Here is a 22,745-nt window from a genome sequence, read left to right as displayed (position 1 = left end):
AACCTAGAAAGCCTCATTATGCAGCTGCTCTTAAGGTACTTCATTACATAAAAAATGAACCAGAGAAAGGAGTATTTTTTTCTACAAAATCAGAACTACATGTCAAAGGATTCAGTGATGCAGATTGGGCCGCATGCTCAGACACAAGACGATCGGTTACAAGGTTTTGTATATTCCTTGGTGATTCATTGATCTCTTGGAAATCAAAGAAACAAGCTACTGTGTCAAGATCTTCAGCTAAGGCAGAGTATAGAGCTATGGCTATAGCAACTTGTGAAATTGTGTGGATTCTTTATTTGCTAAAGGATTTGCAGATTAAACATGATAGAGAAGCAATATTGTTTTGTGATAGTCAATCAGCCTTGCATATAGGATCCAATCTAGTTTTTCATGAAAGAACCAAACATATAGATGTTGATTGTCACATTGTAAGGGACAAGGTCTTGGCTAAAGTAATTAAACTGAATCATGTAAGAACTCATTGTCAATTGGTAGATTTATTAACCAAGGCATTGGGTTACAAACAATTTTCAGAATTGTTATCCAAGATGGGACTGATTAACATTTGTTCTTCATCAATCCATCTTGAGGGGGAGTATGAAAAATTAGCTTTAGCTTAACAACAGCGGCAGCAACAGAATTATATCTCATGCAGCAACAGTTTAACAAAATAATAACCAAATTGATTCTTCATCCGTATAGCAGCAACAACAAACTAATTTTGTTTTTTGTTAGTTAATTAGTTTTCTTTATTTTTCACCAGATTCAGCTTCATTCATTAAGCTAAATGTATATATACATTCTTTTATACTGTTATTTTAATTTAATTGAATGAAATCAGTTTTCCTCATCAAGAGTCATTTCTTATAGCTTACTCGAGCTCGAATGGTCACCTGCCACAACCAACGGCCACCTGCTGCTGCAGTCCTCGTCCCTATTAGAAGCTCTGCTCTCTCTGCACCGTGCATTCGCGAGTGAAGTGAAAGAGAAAAGAGGAGTTGAAGGTAGTCAAGGCAAATCTCGCTGGATCAAGCAGCGAGATATGTTACGCATCACACAATGATCGACCGTTTCATTTTTTAGACAAATCTCGCTGCTTGGTCTAGTTAGATTTGCCTTGACACGCGACAACATTTGAGTGTCTGTCCCCTTTAAACAAATCTCGTTGGAGCAAGCAGCGAAATTACGGTAGAGTCAGTCTGAAAATTATTTTTTCAAATATGATATTATTTAATATATATTTTTTTAAAAAAGATAAACGGGAAAAGCCTCGACCAACATCATCAAGAAATGGCCACGCAGGAAAGCTCACACTGTGGGAAAGGCATTGCGGGAAGCAATGAAAAAAGTTGCCGCATAGAACGATGTCGTGTTGAAGTTTAAGATCACCCTAATGAGGCTCTAAAACTACGTCAGGTGTTTAAACCCTCTCGGATTTGTTTTCGCCCCTTAATTTATGAAACTTACCTTTTTTTGGAATTGTGGGATCAGTTTTTAGGGGCGCAGGATTAGTCACATAAACCATAAAATAGACATGTAAAAACCCAATGCGTAATACCAAAAAAAAAAACTACGTTAGTTTGCCTTCTTCAGCACGTAATCAACGAGAGCAAAGACAAGAAGACCAAAAGTCACCGACAGGGCCCACCAAAGTTCACCCACTTCCCAGCCACTTATTAGAAACGACAAAAAAAAAAACAAAAAAACATGCAACAGGCGTAAGTCATCGTCACCCTGACGACTATCGTCGCCAATTCAGTCGAGATGATCGCGGCTATCGATGATCCCAACCTTTCCTGATTAAAAGAGAAGAAAATAATTCTACTGGTAGCGGTTGTTAAACAGATTCTTAGGTGAGTCAATCGTCTCCTGCCACTCTAATTCGTCTATTTGTTTGTTTGATTTGAAATTGAGAATTTCTGCAGTGTAAAATTTGTGGAAGGAAAAAACCTGCATTTTTTAGTGATCGATCTATTTGGACGAGGAGCAGAAAACGGAAGCAAGAGATGGGTCTTCTCACTCACAGAGTCGAGAGGCCTGAGATCAAACCTGGCGATCATATCTACAGTTGGAGGGCTATCTTCACTTACTCTCACCATGGTCCGTCTCTCTCTCTCTCTCTCTCTGGTCTGTTCTGACAAAAAATGATGATTTTCTAAAAAATTGCAGTATCGAACAGTGTGGGTTCCTCGCTCATTCCTTGAACCGGGTTTTTATTGATTTGTGCATTTATCTGTACTCTTCTTCTTCTTCTTCTTCTTCTTATTATTATTTTCAATTTTTGAAAAATATCTTCGCACGTTCTGTTTATTTTATTTTTATTTTTCTTGCGGAAACTACGTAGTCAAAATCTTTAGAGGACCCATAAAAAAATTGATTCTGTATTCCTCTTTTTTCAGTTATTCATCTGGATGCACGGAGTTTAATTGTGCTTTGGGGGTCTGATTTGTGGAAGAAGAGCTTCTGTCTAGCAAGTTTGGCATGTTGAGTCCTTGATTAAAAAATTCCAATGGTCCAATAATTAGTGATCCCCTGAATTGTAAAAAAATTTACTGCTTGGCTAGCATCTTGATGCTTGGATGCTATAGATAGATATATCAAATGATTTTTTTTTAAAGCAAGGTAATGACTGTAAAACTGCCAAACAGGCGATGCCAAGAATCTATGGACATCGTTTTCATTGAGCTGTTGTTGTCAAATTATGGATTAAGGGAATTTTGCTGGGTTTGATAGCTCTGAATTGTCAAGAGGGGTCATTCCAGAAAATAATCTTCTTCCTTGGCCACCAAAACATGACCTAAAAACCTATAATTTATTTGAGCGTTCCTTGACCTAAACTTTGAATGTTATGCTTAATTAGAAGTCCTTTTGTTAGATTACCACTTTACCTAACTTTTAGGTCTTGTCGCCCGCCTTTATTCTATAACATTATTTGTCATTTGTTTATCTCTCCACGTACTATCAGGCTGCACGTGCGGGGGAATGTTAAAAGTTTGATATACATTGTTGGCCCACAACTTAACATTTTAAGCTTTTAGGTAAAGTGGTAATCCAACATGGTATCTCAGAGCTGGGCCTTGGGCTGCTTAGCTCCTCCATGGGTTGGACTTCTCTTCACCTCATTTCCCCTCATGGACTCTCGTCGCCTAATTTCCCCCATGGGCTCAAGGGGGAGTATTAATATCCGTCCAGTTCCACATCGACTTTATGAGCAGTTCCAAAGCTAGTATAAGATCCTCTTAACTCTCTCTTCTTAACACTTAGGTTTTGAAGATGAGTTCTCTAATATGCTAAGCTTTTAGGTAAAGTGGTAATCTAACATGGTATCAGAGCTGGTTACCAAGAGGTCCTGGGTTTTAGTCTTGTTTCCCGCAATTTAAAAAAAAATATTACATTCCTTATTATGGGTGCTATTTATTATGTGTTTATCTCTCCACGTGCTGTCAAGCTGCACGTGCGGGCGAGTGTTAAAGCTTGATATACATTGTTGGCCCACAACCAAACAGTTTAAGCTTTTAGGTAAAGTGGTAATTTAACACCTTTGTTGGAAATTAACAACAAATTCCCGAAACCTGTGAGAAACAAAAATAGAGAAAGAATACATGCCAAAGAAAAATCGATCACATACACAAGACAATATTTACATGGTTCGGTAATTTTGCCTACATCCACGGAGTTGTAGGGATTTCACTATTATCAGGAAGAAAATACAGAGTGCAGTGGTACAATACTCTCTCTCTCTCTCGCTCTCTTGCGAAGTGTGACAGCTTAACCTAATCACCCAACAACAATTGTTTTATATGCTGCGCACAGAATTCCGTTCGACAAGGCCTGGTTATGACACGGTTTTGGATGAGTGCCTGATATGACCCTACTGATTAGTCCCATCAGTTTGGCCTAGTATATGATAAAAATTTGGACAATTACCTGGTTGCAGATTCTCAAAATCTCTAAAATTTTCTGAGGTCGCTTAAAGCATCAATCATATCATTAGGGTCAAGAACGTCATCTTCCCTCTCTCTTTCTGCTGCTTTTCTTTCTTCTGCAGCTTTAGCTAGGTCAGCTAAAGTGTCCTTTAGTTTCAGCTTATCTGCCTGAACCGAAGGCATATGAGAGTTCCAATCCCTTATTTGATTAAGCATCTTCTGGGCTGAAATGACATCTTCTACTGGATGGGATTCTTCTGAAAATTGAAGGAATCTTCCTTCAATGGCAATCAGGTTCTTATAATCTTCAAATAACATGCAATTAGAAGCAATTCTTGCTTCAATCAAATAAATTACCCATACGACTTGGACAATTTCATGGAATTTTCAAATATGCTGAACTCGTCCCAATCTTTTTCACTTGGTTCCTTCTCGTTGAAATCTGGGACTGAACCATTTTTCCAATGTTCTGGAAACAAATTCCACAACAAGATTCTTCTTGTTTTTAATTGGATAGGTTCAATATATGCTGTCCACCAAAATTTCCTTGGATCTATGAAATTAAGGATAATCCGTATTAATGTTGGTAACCATCTGAAATTGGATTGGTTTTCTTGAAGCTAATAAACTACATTTCTCTTATCCTGAGAGCTCTTTGTGCATCAAAGAACATTTCTTCATCGATCAGATCTGGAATATGGAGCCTTGGTTTTGCTAAACCATTTTTTCTCCAATAAATTTTTAGTTTTCAAAATTCTTCTAGACCTCCTGGTCTTTGTCGAAAACTTTCTTTGTTAAGCTTGTCTTCAATTGCCTGCCTAACAATGATTTGCTCATAAATGACTCTCGCCATATATTATTGATTTATTTCTTTCAGTACTTTTGTTATAGCTTCAAATTCCTCCAATACCTGCACCACTTTCTGTATGTCTTTTTGAACTTCTAGATGGTTGGTGCTAGTTAGGATTCTACATACTATATTTTTCATATCATATGAAATTTCAGGATTTATTCCTAAAATTTTTGTTAAATTTGAAACCTCCTCCTTCTGATGAACTTTTTCTGGTTCAATGATCATTTGTTTCTGAGCACTGCAAGATTCTCCTTCTTTAGCCTTCCTGTAGGGTTCTAATCGCACTCTGTACTATAATGTCCCTGTAAACCACAAACGAAGCATTGAATATGACTTTTATCTTTTACCTTTTTGGTAACATTTGGATCAATTGCTGCCTTTCCTTTCTGGATAGGTCTTTCTTCTACTTTCCCTTCTGGCTAGGTTTTTTCGTTCGTTTTCTTTCTGAAGTTGAACTTGTACTACCTCTCTTTCTTTCTTTGTTTCTTTCTGAAATTAAGGATTTTTGCTATCTACGAATTTCACCACTACGCAATTTTCCAATCTGTGTGATTCGTTGCAAACTGGACAATTCTTCTGATTATCCTTCTTGTTTGCCATTCCTGCAAGAATTCAAATACTTGGTCAATGCATCTGCAACAATATTATCTTTACTTTTAATGTGTTCTACGGTAAAAGAGTAATATTGTAATTCATTCCTCCTTCTAACTAGTCTTGCTTGGGTGCATCATTTTAACTTGATTCCTATGAAATTCTTAACATAAGAACTATGTGTTCAAACGATGAAAGGTTTTCCTAAGAAAAGTTCGTTAGTACGGATGCCCTTGAGAACTGCTAAAAGCTCTTTCTCATGTACTGGATAATTTAATTCTGCATTGTTAAAACACCTACTCCAATATCTATTGAGGTGTTATGTTCCATCATTCTAATCTTTAGAACACATCCCCATGCTATATCAGAAGCATCTGTTTCCAAGATGATCTCTTTTTCAGTACCATTCGAATACTCTAATTTGGGTAAATTTTTAGCTTCTCTTTTCAAGGATCTAATTACTTCAAAATCCTCGTCTGTCCAATTCCAAGAAGTTTTGATTGAATCCTTTTTCTGAATTGGCGCTATCTTTTCTACTTAATTTTTTTTATAAATTTCCTTATGTAATTAAGCAATCCTAGAAAACATTGACATTGCTTTCTATCTTCTAATACGTCAGGAAATTGCACTAGCTTTTATGCTTTGTGCGGTTGGAGTTCTTCCTTACTCCCATGGATTTTTAGTCCAAGAAAGTCTATCTGAAATTGAATCCAGATGGTCTTTCTTCCTGAAAGAACCATTCCTTCATTTTTAAACACTTGTGCTACCTGCCTCAAATGTTCATAATGATCATTAATATTCCTATTGAATACTAGTACATCATCAATATAAATTGTGACAAATCTATTCATTCCTTCAAAAAGTTCGATCGGGGTTGTGAAGGCAGCTAGAGCTACTGCTCCTTCTTTGACCCTTGTCCGCTAGTAGCCAAATTTGAGATCAAACTTAAAATAGAGCGTAGGTTTCTCCCTTTTGATTCTATTCCTAAGAGATTCTTGCTTAGGTAAATTATACCCATCATCTCTTGTTTCCTTGTTTAAATCTCCATAATCTATTACCATCCTAGCTTTACCTTGCACCTGCTCGGCATGATTTGTCACCATAAATGTAGCACTTCTGTGCTCATTGCTACTGTGCCTTATCAATCCTAAGTTTAACAATTCTGGAATTTGTTTCTCAAATTCCTTAATCATTTGGTTTGGATAAGCTATCCCTCTACTTCGTATTACTATATTGGGAATTTTGAGCACAATATCAGCTTCTGGCATAACTTTCTGCCATAATGCCTGAGGATTATCTGACCAGTTTTTCGAAAGTGATGGATTGATTTCTTCTAGCTGGCTATCTCTTTCTATTACTGGTTAATTTAAGTCTAGGATACTTCCTGTAACCAATTCTTTCCAATTATCAAGTTTCTCCTGATAATTTTGAGATTCCTTATCTTCTTCTACCATTACATAGATTTTTCTTGCTAAAATGGTTTCTGAGGAAATAGGAATAAAATGGTTATCTAGGATTATCCCTTCTAAAAATACCGTAAATGACTGGGATTTTCTAAGAAACCGATATCCTAAAGGAAAATCATCTAGTAATTTTGGAATTAGGCAAAGGATTTGTTCCTCATAAACTTTACTGTTTATGTCATCCTGACATTACTTGCAATTTATCCTATTTGGAAAAGGGCGCTATTACCAACTGTAACCTGCAGATTAGCTGATTCCCAAGTTATTCCTAGAAATCTAATCCTTGTGCATGACCATGTACATCCTTTATCTACTAGAGCCGTACATTCTATCTTGCTGATAGAGTTGTCTATGAGTGTTGCCCATTCTTCCAGTTTAGTACTCAGGATTGACGTTCCCATATATGCTATATGAGTTTGGTCATCTTCGTCTTTAGAGTAAATAGGGATCCGAATAGTTCTATGACCTACTATTCTCCTACTTCCCAATGTTCTTAATTCTGATGGTACTTTCGACATTATTTCAGAATTAGTGATTCCTTCACTTGATACAATCGCCCTACTGGGAGCTATATCATTAAGAGGATCGGTTATAATTAATCTATTTGCCTCTTGTCTTACTGACTTTGGCAATAGAGATTTTAATCTTTCTTCTGATCTTGGGGTGACCCAAATCTATGGCCAGCTCAATTCTCTAGAATTTACAATCTCTGGTTGCAATCCTCTAATTGAGTCTGCAAATTGACTTGTTTCGAAGAGTTGGGTAAACCTATTGATTCCTCTTCGTAAGGATGATATACCCGTATTATAGAATTTTAAATACAATCAAGCTATTAATCTGATACACCTCCTATCTGGACTACATCTTAGCATACTCTGCCACTCTCTTGTATTTAATTTTACCTGCAACGTCTTCTCTATACTTTTATCATGTAGATCTACATGCAAATCTGGTATTACCTTTATCCAGGCTGCTCCTGAATGTAGGTTTGCTCTTGCTCCTCCAAGTAGATATCTACCAAAATTTCCAATACTTCCATCCATAACCGCTACAAGGATGGGTAGATCTTGTCCTTTCCTAATCAATGGATCAACTCCTATCTGGATGATTCCATAATGGACATATCTTGCCTTCTTGTCCATGACTTTCTGGATTCCTTGTGTGGAAAGAAGAGGTACCACAAATGTTTCTGCATCTGTATTAGACACTTCTGCAGTTAGTTCTTTCTCTATTACCTTTACAGTTTCTCTATAAGGTATCCATGAAGTTTGATATGCTTCGGACCAACTGGCTCAAGGCATTCTCCTTTCTTGGCAATCTCGACTTTCTAAAGGGATCTCCATTTCCGCTGTTTGCACTAGATTTTCTTCTTCTCCAGCTAGAAACACTAGATATGGTGCCTTATCTTATCTGTTGCTCTCATCATAGCTAGTCTTAACCGACTTAACTTAAGATGAAACGAATATTCTTCTTCTGAATCTTCGACTTCAGATTCGGAGTATTCTGAAAAGATAAAATGTATACGCTCATCGTCTGAGTCTATCTCTTCTCCCCAAATTGGTTCATACAAAAGCTATGAGGAATCCTCCATCAAAATTCTTTTAAGGCTTCCTTTCCTCTTTTCTGCTTCTGGACAGTTATTAGCTTTGTGGCCTTTCTTGCCACAAAACCAACAATAATTGCAATTGGTTAAAGATTTCCCTTGAGGACATTTTGGAATATTTTTCTTTGAAAGATATCTTGACATCTTCTCTGACCTGGCTTGGTCTGAGATATCTTTTTCTTAGAATTTTCTGCTCTTTCTTTGAGCTATTCCTTTTTCCAAGTCTCCTCCAAGATTTCTTCTTATGTTTTGACTTCTTATGGCAAATTCCTTCTGCACAACTAGATTCCATTTTTTATGGATTTCTAATTATCTTCTAGTTACAGCCATATCTCCTAACTACCCCACTTATCTTTGGATAGCAATCTGGATTCATATATACATCCTGTAAGACGTGCCTTTGCATACAGTAAAGCCTTATCATCTGCCTTACTGTCTCTGCTCTGACTCCTAGAGTATCTTTTACTTCTGTATCTCTCTCAAGTCTCTGCTTAATAGCCTGAATGACCAATCCTAGACAATTGCCTGGTAATTTTTGGACAAAGACCACTTTAGCATAAGCTTGGTCTTGTGGGCTGAGCTGATAATACCAATACTGGAACTCACATAGGTATTCGTCAAAATAACGCATATTGCAAATTTGGATTTTGGTTATTGCCATCCTGGTCTATTCAACTAGCTCATCTCCCCTGTCTACTAGGGAATATCCTACAAACTCTTGTTTGAGGAAATCTGCTATGATGGCTATTACTTCATCTGGGGTCTGGATAGTATTTAGGATAATGGTACTCACATCCGAGTTTCTTTGTAAAATTTCCCAAAAGTTTCCAGCGTTTCCCCTTAATGTAGATACTGCAAATTTATACACTTGCTCTACTGACCAAGACTCGATTCCATATGACTAAGGACATTATATATAATATTCATAGCCCAATCATCGATTGCAGCTGCGCGATCTTTTTCGCAATTGAGTCTAAGAATTGTTCCGTTTTGGGGAACTCCCTCTGGAACACTTCTTTTGGGTCTGAATTCTTCCTGAATAATCTAAAGCAGCGTCCTGCTGTTTAGCTGTTGTTTGAAGCATTTCTTTGAAAAATAGTTTCTTTCTTTCCCATGGTTTAGGTTCCAATCTCAGGGGCTGCCATATTGGTTTCGCATCCCAAGATGATACTTCTGGAAAACTCATTTTTTCATTGAGATTTGATGGTCCTGCTCCTGCAGTTCCACCTCTTGTAGATCCCCTAGTGGTTTTTGCAAGAATAGTTTCAGCATTAGCTAATTTTCCAGCTTTGAGACTTTCTATCTCATTCAACTTACTGTTGATTTTATCTTGGATCTTAGAAACCTCTTCATCTGTCCATTTTTCTTTGAGTAATACTTTATTCAACTCATCCTGAGCTTTCTGTATATCTATTATATTAGACAAAACTTTTGTTTCATCAATATCTCTGAGAGCACTTTGAACTTCCTGTTCTTGTGTCTCTTCATAGTCTCTAGTCGTATATCTTCTTGATATACTACTTCTAACTTGAGATAATTGAGGATCTTCTCTCCTACTTAGTGCTTGAATTTTGTCTTCATAACTCCTCATTATGTCTCTTATTTTTTTAGAGATTGATTTTATTTCACTCATTTAGACTTAGATGATTTTTAATTAAGAGTACTAAGATCCTCTCCGTCTGACTCTTTTCCTAGTGTCCTGTGGAGCTGTGCTAGTTGCCACTCACACCGACTAATTCTTGACTGATAGAGCTTAATCTGCTCTTCAATCTCTGCATGGCGTGATTCTACTGCTGCTTTTAGTCTCCTTAGTTCTACTATCCAAGGATTTGAGTCAAAGTTGGCTTTTGAAGAAGACAACTGGTGATATTTCTCAAGCCAAACTTCTCTAATCACTCTCGCGTACCACTGTATTGGTGAATAAAGCTTAGCTTTTTGATAATGTAACTCTTTTTTTTTCTACCATAAAGGCTCTGATACTAAATTTTTCTTGAGGTTTATATTTACAGATAAATTCCTTAAGATGGACCAATTTCTGTAGATCTAAAAGTTGTACCAAAGGCAAATAGAAGGAGGTTAATTATTCTTCTTAACATGAAGATTATTGTAACCTTCACTCTATGCACGAGGCTTTTTGGCGATTAACTATTGCTAGCTTGCTTGCTTCTGGTTCTGCCTCAAACTAGTTCTGGCAATATATTTTATTAGTGTCTGCCTTGAATTTTTTCCCTATTTAACCATGGTGTCTTAAACTATCAGTATATTGAACACCTTAACTTCAGGCTTTGCCATATCAATGTGAAGTTGGTTTTCTACCATATTGGCAAACAGAGTGATTATTATGAGATTATAGAAGCTGTGCCATTCCGGCTGATCTTGTTTTGTCTTTTCATTGAACAGGTATTAGTTTCCTTTTGACATTTAAACACGCAGACTGTAGCTAATAATTGTATTTTATTTATTAGGCTTGGAAGCTTCTTAGTTCCACATTGGTAACCTAATCTGCCTGATACATGAATGTTCCTATTTTTATTTCTTATTCTTTAATCTGCCTGATACATGAATGTTCCTATTTTTATTTCTTATTCTTTTGGACTGCATATGTCACAAGCAGGTGTTAAGATTTGGTCTTCTTCCCTGGTTTAGCTTAACGGAAAATTTTCAACTAGTGAGTTCCATGTCATTAGATTGATTCCATTATTTCTGAAGAACTGTTGCTCATGACCACAAAGTTAGCAGTGATCAGTGATCTATTAACTGCATTCTAGTCTCTTACATGAAAGTCTGAGACCTGTGTAATTAATCATCTCAATGGCTGGAGAAACTCTTGTTCCGTTTATTTTTACTCGATTTGCCCTTTAGCAGCAACTTGTATATATATATATATACATGGTCTTAAGAAATTGTCGAAATTTCCGTCGCAATTTCTAATTTCCGTCACCCACGAAATCGAAATGGCAGTCGGTTTCCGTCTTGCATAATTTCCATAGAAATCTCAATGAATAATCCAAAATTTATCAAAATCTCAAAATTTTAATGAAACTTGTCGAAATTTTATCTGTACAATGAAATTTCGTCGGAATTCAAATAAGAGATTTAGGAGTAAATTGAAATTTCTCTTTTAATTTATTTTATAAAAAAAAAAGATTATTACAAGTGCTTTTGAAATTATATAAAAAAAAATAAACTAGCAGTAACTTTTTATTTAACCATTCATGTCTAAATTATCATTATTTGTATAATAAATAATATTTAAATGATTTATGAATTTTATTTGTATTAACTGAATATGTTTAATGTACATTATCTTACAAATATGTTTGATATACAATATTATTTTACAACTTTTCCACCTCATACTAATTTCCGTTATTTTTTCAAATCGAAATCGAAATTTCTGTACTTTTGGAGTTTTGAAATTTGAATCGAAATCAAAATTTAAGACCTTGTATATATATATATAATTTGTTATAAATATATGACGTTAAGTGCTGTACAAGCTTGTTAACAAGATGATCAATTATAAATGAGATAGAAGTTCATGAACTCGGTGTATTGAACTAAATATATTTGTTTATGTTCATGACTAGGAATGTATGTACTTGGGCAGGCTGTAGGAAAGTTGATGTGAACTCTTTTTACCTTCTGTGCTTGGACCGAGCTTATTCATTCACAAGCTGTATTGAATGCCCGTGTTGATGTAGGTATCTTTGTTGGAGGAAGCAAGGTTGTTCATTTTACTCCTGAACGGGATTCAAATTCGGCTGCTGAGACCTCTCTGGACACATATGACTTAATGTCCAGTCGCCCGTCAGCCTGCTCAATTGTTCCAGACTGTGGATTCAGGCAACCCAACAGTGGAGTAGTCCTCTCCTGTCTGGACTGCTTCCTCGGAAGGGGATCCCTTTATTGCTTTGAATATGGAGTTACTCCATCTGTTTTCCTTGCCAAAGTACGGGGCGGAACATGCACCACTGCGCCATCTGACCCACCAGAAACAGTCATCCACAGGGCAATGTATTTGCTTCAAAATGGATTTGGGAATTATGATCTGTTCGAGAACAATTGTGAGGACTTTGCATTGTACTGCAAAACTGGTCTTCTTACAGTCGATAGGTCTGGAGTTGGAAAAAGTGGTCAAGCTTCTTCTATCATTGGTGCCCCATTGGCCGCCCTTCTCTCTTCCCCTTTAAATCTGTTAATGCCAAGCCCTATTGGTGTGGCTACTGTAACAGCTGGAATGTACTGTATGAGCAGGTATGCTACTGATATAGGCATTCGAACTGATGTGGTCAAAGTGGCGGTGGAGGACTTGGCCATGAACCTTGGTTGGACAAGTCATCAGGCCGAAGAGGAGCTAGGCTTTAACAGACAAGTTTCCATCTGATATGAATCTCATTGTTTGTGTATTAGGATCCACATGCATTTGTTATTGACAAACCGGTTAACGAACAAACATTTGTATTCGTGAACCTGTGATATGAGGGTGTTATTTTATGAGCTCCTTGGGAAATATGTTGGTCAGAATTACTTGCTGTCCAGCCTGTGCATGGAGTACTGAAAGTACTACTTGTGTGAAAGTCAATTGACCTGAGTCCATGTCATTGCATGTTTTATGGGATATTTGCTTGCTAGGCATTTATCCATTAACATTGCAGTTATAAACTTCAAAACTGAAATATTGATAGGTGAAGAGATATTAATCCTACTTTTCATTGGGTAGAGTTGATGATAATAGTTACCAGTTTTCAAAATGGAAAAGAATATAATAGCTCATTCACTTGTGGAAAATAATTTAATTTTACATCTTCATTGTTTTTTAGTTTACGAAAATGCCTGTTGGAAAATGGCTTTAGATTTTCTGTACAAATGTTGACAATTTGGAAAATAAATTGACAGTTTTGTAATTATTCAGAAAATTAAAAGTGTGAAAAATGAGTACTTTTTTTCACAACTGAGCCCTAAGAAACTGAGGAAGTGTCGTGAAGTCAGGGTGATGCAAGAAGCATGAAGCTGATTCAGTGAAAACCTTTAAAGCAAAAATTGAGTGAAGCAGATTGGGTCTGCAGGGAAGAGGCATGATAACTGGGAAAAGTGAAGCACCAAATATGCTTTTGGCCCCAATTATTTTCCTTATCTTACAAATTGATCCCTATTTTAGAAGGAAAATTGTGGTTTGGAATAAAAATTGTTCACAGCTGCTCTAGAGTACTGTAATTTGTTGGAATTGATTGTGTGAAAAGATGAGCAACTAACCCTAATATTCCACAGAACTTGTGAAAAATTGTGTGATTATGCTAAAGTCCACTTGTTTAACTAGCCAACCTATTGTTTACCACAATTCACCAACAAAACACTTTCATTGTCATTCAAGCAAATATAAGCGGAACCAGTAAGCAATTTGTGAAAGCAGTGACACTTAAATAGTAAACATTGAAGTAACGTAATTCATTAACAATGCTTCCGTTAACATTGTGTGCCTAGCCAGGGAGAAAAATAGGCTAAACATGTTGATAGTAGCTAGTGAGTTTTACAAGTTGATGAACACTCACGCTCCCCTAAAGAGCTTTCTTTGCTATTCTCACTCTGACACTAGGAAACATCAAAGTGACCAGGGAGTCATACAACCTTTTTTAGCCAAGGGAGAAATCGCTATCGGAAAATAACCCTACACTAGTATTTACATGATGTAAATCCATTTTCAACACACGAGACAAGCGGTCACAAGCAAGCATAATGAACTTAACAAGCTCGGCTCGTGACACTCCCCAAATTATGCAATCGACATCTGTTGACTTTTTGAGTTCGATCTCTATTTTGATAATGACAAAACATGTAACAACCCAAAACATACACACCTTTGATACCACATCTGTAGCGACCCAGATCCAAGTGGGGTCCAAGGTACACCTTTCCATAACTAATTTAAAACAAGCAACCAAAATACAATGAACCTCAAATACCATACCAGAGTACTGAAATCATCATCATTATTACACAAGCATCTCCCCAAAAACAGTATTACATCCCAAGGTACACAAAAGCACAACTAGTTCAGCTTCATACCAACACTTACCCTGACTATACTATCTACACCCTGCTCTGAAGCTCCTAAGCTCGATTCCCTGTATTTCCTAAAATGTGAAATCATTATTGGGGTAAGACACTTCTAAGTAAGACGGAATAGACTATTATCAGTGTGTGACTAACATGAGTTTAGTATAAGAGAATATACCCATTAATTTAACTTTAACTAAAAAGGCATTTATAAATTGTACTCACACTAGTGTAGTTGAAAATACATATTTTCCTTCAGTTAATAACTCTGGCTCAATAACAGCTCTAAATATATAAATCTACAATTATGTCTAAAAGAACCTCTCATTCTGGACTAATAACATGTTTAATCCTCATGACGGGTTGTGCTGTCCGAAGACTGGACTTAGCCTTGGCTAGCCTACCACCAAGCTAAGTCAAAGTAACTCGTCTGTACGTACGATTTGCCTACTGCAACTTGGTCCGGACTCCAGGAGGGTATAACAACTCTTCGCGGCCAAATCGACTTTTCCACGGCCTACACTTCCACAATAGTGTGGCTGCACTAATATTTCTCCCTAACTACGATATCGAGCTTCCATCACACCTGGTCCATCAAGGTTCTTAGAACATACACTGCAATTTACATAATAAAACAGATAACATGATCATAATTCTCAATAGATGATTTGCAATAATCCTTCCCCATCATTCTCAATACATAAATTTCTCAACACTCACATGATTAGTATATCGCTGTGAAATTTACAATCTCTGCATTATTCTCAGCATTTCAAGAACTCAAATAAAATCACAATTTTCGCCATATAATACCATAAAAATTCTCACATATTTAATTGTGCAATAAAACAAGCCATTCTTATGCCACACTTATTTGAGTGTTAAATCATAATATAATTGGTATAGTTTGCTGAAAAATAAAGGTATGATCACCTCCACAGTTTAATACAACTCCAAATATATGTTTTACAAGAAAAAAGAGATGATCACCCTACACACTTTAACTTTTCCCAAATACTTATATAATAGCAAAAATCATCCACATACTCAAGTTTAATTGGGTAAATTTTTAGAATATACTGATATAATCTATTCCCCTTACCTAATACTGAAGATAGGCCTACCACGTTCCTGAAACCAAGCCTGCAGCTTTTGAGAGATGGAACCCGAGTTTTTTTAAATTTGGCTGAAGAGAGAAAAACAATTGGAGAGGAGAAAGAGAGGATCGAAGAGTGGGAGTGGAGACTCGGGAGAGCTTAGGAGAGAGAGAGAGAGACACGAGAGAGTGAGAGTGGAGAGAGAGAGAGAGAGAGAGAGAGAGAGAGAGAGAGGGTTTAAAAAAAAAACATAAGATACTCCCCATTTAAAGACCCTTGGCCGTCTGAAATCGTCAACGATTTTCTTGAAACTGTCAATAGTTTGGTCTCATACCAAACCAATTTATCTGTTTTCTTACATATAGGCTCTCAGTTGTTTGAAACAGTTGACGGTTTCCCTAAGCTCCCTAAAATCGTCGACGGGTCTTGTACCAAACCAAATATATTATATTTATTTTTCGATTTTTAATATCCTCCCCTCCTTATAAAAAATTTTTCCACGAAATTTGTTAATCAACATTCAACTCAAACTCTGGAATTTCTTTAAATGGTAACCTAACTCTACAGAAGAGCTGGTAGCCACCCATATAGCGGTCCTGTCCTAATTTTATTAATAATCTTCACTAATGGCGAAGGAATGCTTCTGGGAGATTACAATAAGCAACCAAAACTCTCACAAAACCAACTATAACAAAAACCAAAAGCGATAATTAAAACTTAACATACCTATACCCATAGATTCAAGCACTATATAACCCATCAACGTTACCTGACTTAACATGGAGCATCGTTGAAAAAGTGTGTGTTGGCTTTTTGAGTCTGATCTCCATTTTGATGCTAACAAACACAAACGGTTCTTATATGTGCTTTTAAGTGCGTGAACAGGTATAATTCAGGTAACACATAGGATCAAAAGGACATGAACGCCATGACACGACTCAAAGCTCATATCTGGCGTATTCCATAGAGTTAAAGAGCAAAAAAGAAAGAAGAAGACATTTGTGTTTTATTTGTATTGCATTTATTTTCATATCTCTAGTTTGTAATAATGCATGCATCTGCATGATATGGATTATATGCTTAGATGGACATAATTTGACCATAGGAAACCAAATGACCATAGGGCATCGGTCGATCGACGCCAAATTTTTAAGGTTATTTCTCAAAGGCCTTAGATTGACCTTAGGTCCCTAAATATTTCATAAAAAATATGCCCTATAAGCTTAACATTAATCATCATATGAATAGGGTAAATTTTATAAGAGAAAAAGGACCGAAAATGCCCAAATTGGCATGTTCGGTCGACCAAACTCAGTCATACTGAGTTCCTCGGTTGATCGAACCCCCACTGGGTTAACAGGTTGAACTCTCGGTCAACCAACCAAATGTATAGGCAGACCTGGTCAACCGAACCTCCTCCGATCAACAAGTTGAACTGCTGGTCAACCGTTTAGAATTATATGGGCAACGCCGTGGTCAACCAAACCCCCACGTGGGAGATTCCAATCGCCCGGTCGATCGAACCTCGTAGTTCAAATTGACTCGGTCAACCGAACAGTGCGGGTTTGGAAATCGTCTCAAGTCTGGTCGACTGAACCTATAGTTAAAAAATTCCCTAGTCGACCAAACTTGGCTCCACGGTCAACCAAATCTCAAGTTCGGTCGACCGAGCCTCTCGAGTTGGTGAATTTTTTACCGCGGTAAATGAGGTTATTTTTTAATTAAACATCATTAATATATTTCGAAAATGACCACCATGTCCCCAACGGTCATAATTTTCATAAACTCTATTAATAACCTCTCGTTACTCCAGATTAGCAACTTTGATTAAACTTAAAACCTTTTAAATCATTTTCTTAATCAAAGTTCCCCCACTCATATGTTCATTACAAAATCTTTTTTGGGTTACAGTTTATACCCTCCAATCTCTTCCAATCATTACTTTGAAAATAGTTTTGAAGAGAATATTTTACTTTGGGCATTTATTTTACACTCATTTACATTTACTCTCAATTTGCAACTTCATTTGTTAAAATCATTTTTTGAGAGTAGCTTTAATATTTCTTTCGGTTATTTTTCTAGATAAACATTTTTTTTGGGAGAAATTATTTATTGCACAAATCCTTTTGAACTTAAACTCCAGATTCTCCAAATACTTTTATTTGCAAATATTTTGTTGGTGAACATAATAATCATTTTATATATTCATATGTTTTATTTGTGCATTAATTATTTAGATAAGCACCTTTTACTCTACTGAACTCAAATCATATCACAAAAGAGTACATACATTTTTATGAGCTTAATGTGTACATCTATGCTTGTATTTAGAAGCTTTTTCATATGTACAAAAATGCTTTTATTGTAAAGGTTGGGTTCAGCGCAAAATTGAACTGGGGAGTCTCAGCCCCGTAAGTGAGACCAGTTTAGTTTAGCCCGAAAATTAAATTAGGGAGTCTCAGCCCCATAAATGAGACTAGTTCGACTCAGCCTAATAATTGAGCTGGGGATTTCCTCGCTTCGTAAGGAGAGGATGTAAAAGGTTTTTGCTCTACCCGTTTAAGTGAGCAGGGTTAGTGGAATCCTTGGGGAGTATGCCCAAGGCGGGGACGTAGGCAGTATTGGCCGAATCTCGTTAACAAATATGTGTGTCATTCTCTCTTGATCTTATTTAAATTTCCCGCACTTAAATTTTAGCATATGTATAAATGTTTGTTTGATGTCATAATTATTAGTATACACGTATTTGATTTAAATAAGATATACTGTGCACGTGTATGTTTACTTTCACTGTTAAAATTATTTTACATACATGCGTGTACATTGAATGGGATATGATACGTGGCGAATCGGCGTAAATGTTCAATTTAGTCGAAAAGCTTTTAAAACCCAATTCACCCCACCTCTTGGGATCACACCAATTCCAACAGTGTGAGTACCTCTAACGTATCTCCTCTTTTAATTCCCATGAAGCTTCCTCAACTGCATGTTTACGCCAGAGTACTTTTACCAACAGAATCTTTTTAGTCTGTAGCTCCTAATCCTTCCTATCTATAATCTGAACTGGCACTTCCTCATATGATAAGGTGTCTCTAACTTCCAACGACTCATAAATTTTCACATGCGAAGGATTTAGAACATACTTTTTTAGCACGGACACTTGAAACATGTCATGAATCCTAGACAATGCCGGGGGTAACGCTATTCTGTAAGCAACTCGACCAATCCTCTCTAGTATCTCAAATGGCCTAATGTACCTAGGGCTTAACTTACCCTTCTTCTCAAACCTCATAACTCCTTTCTTTGGAGCAATCCTCAGAAATATCTTATACCCTACATCAAACTCTAGCTCTTGTCGGCGAGTATCGACATAACTCTTCTGTCAATTATGAGCTGTTTTAATTCTTTCCCGAATGAGTTTGATTTTCTTAGAAGCCTGCTGTATAATATTTGGCCCCAAAATTCGCCGTTGTTTGGCCCCAAAATTCTCCGTTCACCAACCTTATCCCAATATAGTGGAGATCGACACCTCCAACCATATAACGCTTCGTATGGTGCCATCTCGATGCTGGCTTGATAGCTATTGTTGTAGGCAAACTCTACCAATGACAGATACTGAAGGCAACTTCCTCTGAAATCCAGTACACATGACCGCAACATATCATCCAATATCTAAATTGTTCTCTCTGATTGTCCATCAGTCTGGGGGTGAAATATTGTATTAAAGATAAGTTGAGATCCCAAGGCTTTTTGCAAACTTTTTCAAAACTGGGAGGTGAACCGTGGATCTCGATCTAATATGATGGACATCGGTATGCCGTGCAATCTAACTATCTCTTGAACATAGAACTCTGCTAGTCTATTCATGGAGTAGTTAACTTTGATTGGAACAAAATCGACAGTTTTCTTTAGATGGTCAACTACTACCCAAATGGAGTTTTTCCCATGTAGTGTTGATGGCAACCCTATTAGAAAATCCATGGAAATGTGCTCTCGCTTCCACTCAGGAATGTGAAGTGGTTGCAATGGTTCTGTTGGTTTCTAATGTTCAGCCTTCACATGCTGACATGTAAAGCACTGCTCCATGAATCGGGCAATCTCTCTCTTCATATTGTTCCACCAAAAAGACTCTTGCAAATCCCGATACATTTTGGTGCTTCCTAGATGCACTGTATAAAGAAAGCGATGAGTCTCATCCATAATTGTTCGTTTAATCTCTACGTCATTAGGTACACATAATCTGGTGTGAAACTCTAACACCTCATCATCTGAGATGTTAAAACCTATCCTCAATCCACTCTGTACCTTACCCATAATCTTTACCAATTCTGTATCTTTCATTTGTGCGACCTTAATATTTTCTAGCAAGGTCGGTTGGATTACAAGGTTAGCAATGGAAGCTTGAAAATTTACCTCCACCATTTCCACACTAAATCTTTCTAGATCCATCCTGATTTGATGTTGAGTTACCACTTCTAAGACAGATATATTCCCAGACTTTCGACTTAATGCATCAGCTACCACATTAGCTTTCCCTAGGTGGTGGTTGATGGTACAATCATAGTCTTTGATCAGTTTCAACCATCTCCTCTGTCTCATGTTCAGTTCTTTTAGTGTGAAGAAGTACTTGAGGCTTTTATGGTCCGTAAAAATATCGCATCTTTCACCATACAGGTAGTGTCTCTAGATTTTCAATGTGAAAACCACTACCGCCAATTCCAAATCGTGTGTCGGATAATTCTTCTCGTACTTCTTGAGTTGCCAAGAAGCATATGCCATAACCTTCCTCTATTGCATTAACACGCACCCAAAGCCCTTTTCGAGTTGCATCACTGTAAATCAAAAAACCACCTTCTCCAGATGGAATGGTCAGGAACAGAGCAGTGACAAGTCATTGTTTCAGTTCCTAGAAGCTTTGCTCACATTCATCTAACCACTCATACCTCACATTCTTTCTTGTCAACCTTGTTAGAGGACCTGACAATTTAAAAAAATCCCTCCACGAATCGATGATAGTACCCTGCCAGACCCAAGAAACTCCTAACCTCGTGAACATTCTTCAGTCTCGCCCAATCCACTACTACCTCTATTTTACTTGGGTCCACTGAAATACCACCCTTGGATATCACATGTCCTAGGAATGCAACTTTTTCCAGTCAGAACTCACATTTCTTGAGTTTAGCATAAAATTTCCTTTCTTTTAGTACCTGAAGTATCAACCTCAAATGATTCTCATGCTCCTCAGGACTCTTCGAATAAACTAAAATGTCATCAATGAATACCACAACAAATTGATCCAGATATTTATGGAAAACCCTATTCATCAGGTCCATAAATGCAGTAGAGCATTAGTTAGTACGAATGACATAACTAGGAATTCATAGTGACTATACCTAGTTTGGAATGTAGTCTTCGGAACATCCTCTAACTTTACTTTCACTTGATGATACCCAGATCGGAGATCGATCTTAGAGAAGATTTGTGTTCCCAAGAGTTGGTCAAACAGATCATCTATCCGGGGTAGTGGGTACTTGTTCTTGGTTGTAACCTTATTTAATTCCAGGTAATCAATACACATCTTCATCGACCTGTATTTCTTTTTAACAAACAAAACGCACGCACAACCCAACAAATTTGTACTCCTGCTCCTCAAGTGGTCTAAACACTACCTATTTCCTGTGATAATATATACTAGCATAACTAGAGGCTAGCCAATCGATCCCCAGAGTCACATCAAATCCATACATGTTAAAGACCACTAGATTAGCATGTAACATTCTTCCCTGAATACCAATTGGATAGTCCTTAAGTACTTTCCTACATACCACCATGGTTCCCATTGGTGTGACCACAGATAGGTCTATATCTAATAGCTGAGTTCTTACTCACACATCTTAATATACCTCAGAGATATGAATGAATGCGTTGTACCTGAATCAAATAATACAACATATTTATTTGCAAAAATATAGATATTACCTGTCACCATGTCACTGGAGTTTTCTGCATCTTTTGGTGTAAGAGAATAAACCCACACCTGGGCGGTGTTCCTCTGATAGGTGCCTCGGGGTGCCTGATTGTTTCTCTAGTATCGATTGGGAGTGGGTGTATTACTCGGCGGCCCACAAAATTCTTATGCAATATGCTCGGGCCTACCGCACCGACAATAGATCATCGTTCCAACCTAGTATTCCCCTTGATGCCTCATATTACACCTAGAACAAGAAGGGCGTGATGAATTACCCTGATAAGCTCAACTCCCCATCTCCTGTCTCTGGCTCACATTGTTACTGTTTCTCCTCCATGAGCCTTGACTAGTATTAGCGTGAAAACTAGGAAGCATGGGTCTCTTCCTCTGATTCTGTATCCCTGCACTCTTCTGTAGGCTTGTTTCAAACACCATGGCTTTATCCACCAACTTTGAGTAGGTCTGAACTTGGAATGCCACTACCTGCTCGTAGATCCTTGGACTCAAGCCTTTCTTGAATCTTCGTGCCTTCATTGACTTATTGGGGACCATATATGGGGCGAATCAGGATAGCTCCACGAACTTGGCTGCATACTGCTGCACGGTCAAGTTCCCCTGAGTCAAGTTAGTGAACTCCCCTTCCTTTGCATCCCTGGTGGAAGTGGGGAAGTACTGATCAAAGAAGAGCTCCTTGAAATGGTACCAGGTTAAAATTGCAGATATTGGCCTCTGTTCTTCTAGCAACTTCATCGATATCCACCAACGCTTGGCCTCCCTCGTCATTTTAAAGGTGACATACATAACCTTCTGTTCATCTGTGCAGCGAAGAACTGCTAGTATCTCCTCTATCTCCTGAACCCAATTCTCTGCAACTATTGGGTCAGCACCTCTTGCAAAAGTTGGGGGATTCATGTGGGTGAATTGCTCAATAGAGCAACCATGGTTAGTGGGTGCGCAGCTCTGCCCCCTAGAGGTCTGCATGATCTCCACCATGACCTGTTGGGCTAGACCCTGTAGCACTGAAGTAGAATCAATGTCGTCCTCGTTGGAAGCCCCCAAATTCCTACCTCCTCTAGCGTTCACATTGTTATCCCTGAAATCCATCCTGAAGATGGGACAACACATCATTTTAGATTCCTAAAATCGTAACATGATTGGTACAAATAAGCCAATTTGACATCCAAGTT

The 22,745-nt window shown here is 37.4% G+C and overlaps 1 protein-coding gene across 1 annotated transcript; it reads left to right on the top strand.

Moving 5' to 3' along the window:
* Nucleotides 1-1,691: 1,691 nt before the first annotated feature.
* Nucleotides 1,692-12,963, top strand: LOC131166893 (protein LEAD-SENSITIVE 1). The gene is made up of 3 exons (XM_058125516.1): nucleotides 1,692-1,853; nucleotides 1,926-2,100; nucleotides 12,141-12,963. The coding sequence occupies exons 2-3, from the start codon at nucleotides 2,007-2,009 to the stop codon at nucleotides 12,821-12,823; spliced, it is 777 nt and encodes a 258-aa protein (XP_057981499.1). The 5' UTR covers nucleotides 1,692-1,853; nucleotides 1,926-2,006; the 3' UTR covers nucleotides 12,824-12,963.
* Nucleotides 12,964-22,745: the final 9,782 nt, after the last annotated feature.

Source organism: Malania oleifera, chromosome 10, assembly GCF_029873635.1.
Source record: "Malania oleifera isolate guangnan ecotype guangnan chromosome 10, ASM2987363v1, whole genome shotgun sequence".
In the NCBI taxonomy this organism is placed as follows: domain Eukaryota; kingdom Viridiplantae; phylum Streptophyta; class Magnoliopsida; order Santalales; family Ximeniaceae; genus Malania; species Malania oleifera.
This window is presented reverse-complemented; position numbering and strand designations above follow the sequence as displayed.

Coding starts and splice junctions, on each gene's coding strand:
- LOC131166893 (XM_058125516.1), top strand. CDS start 2,007: ATGGGTCTTCTCACTCACAGAGTCGAGAGGCCTGAGATCAAACCTGGC. Junction 2,101..12,140: donor CTTCACTTACTCTCACCATG/GTCCGTCTCTCT, acceptor GTGTTGATGTAG/GTATCTTTGTTGGAGGAAGC.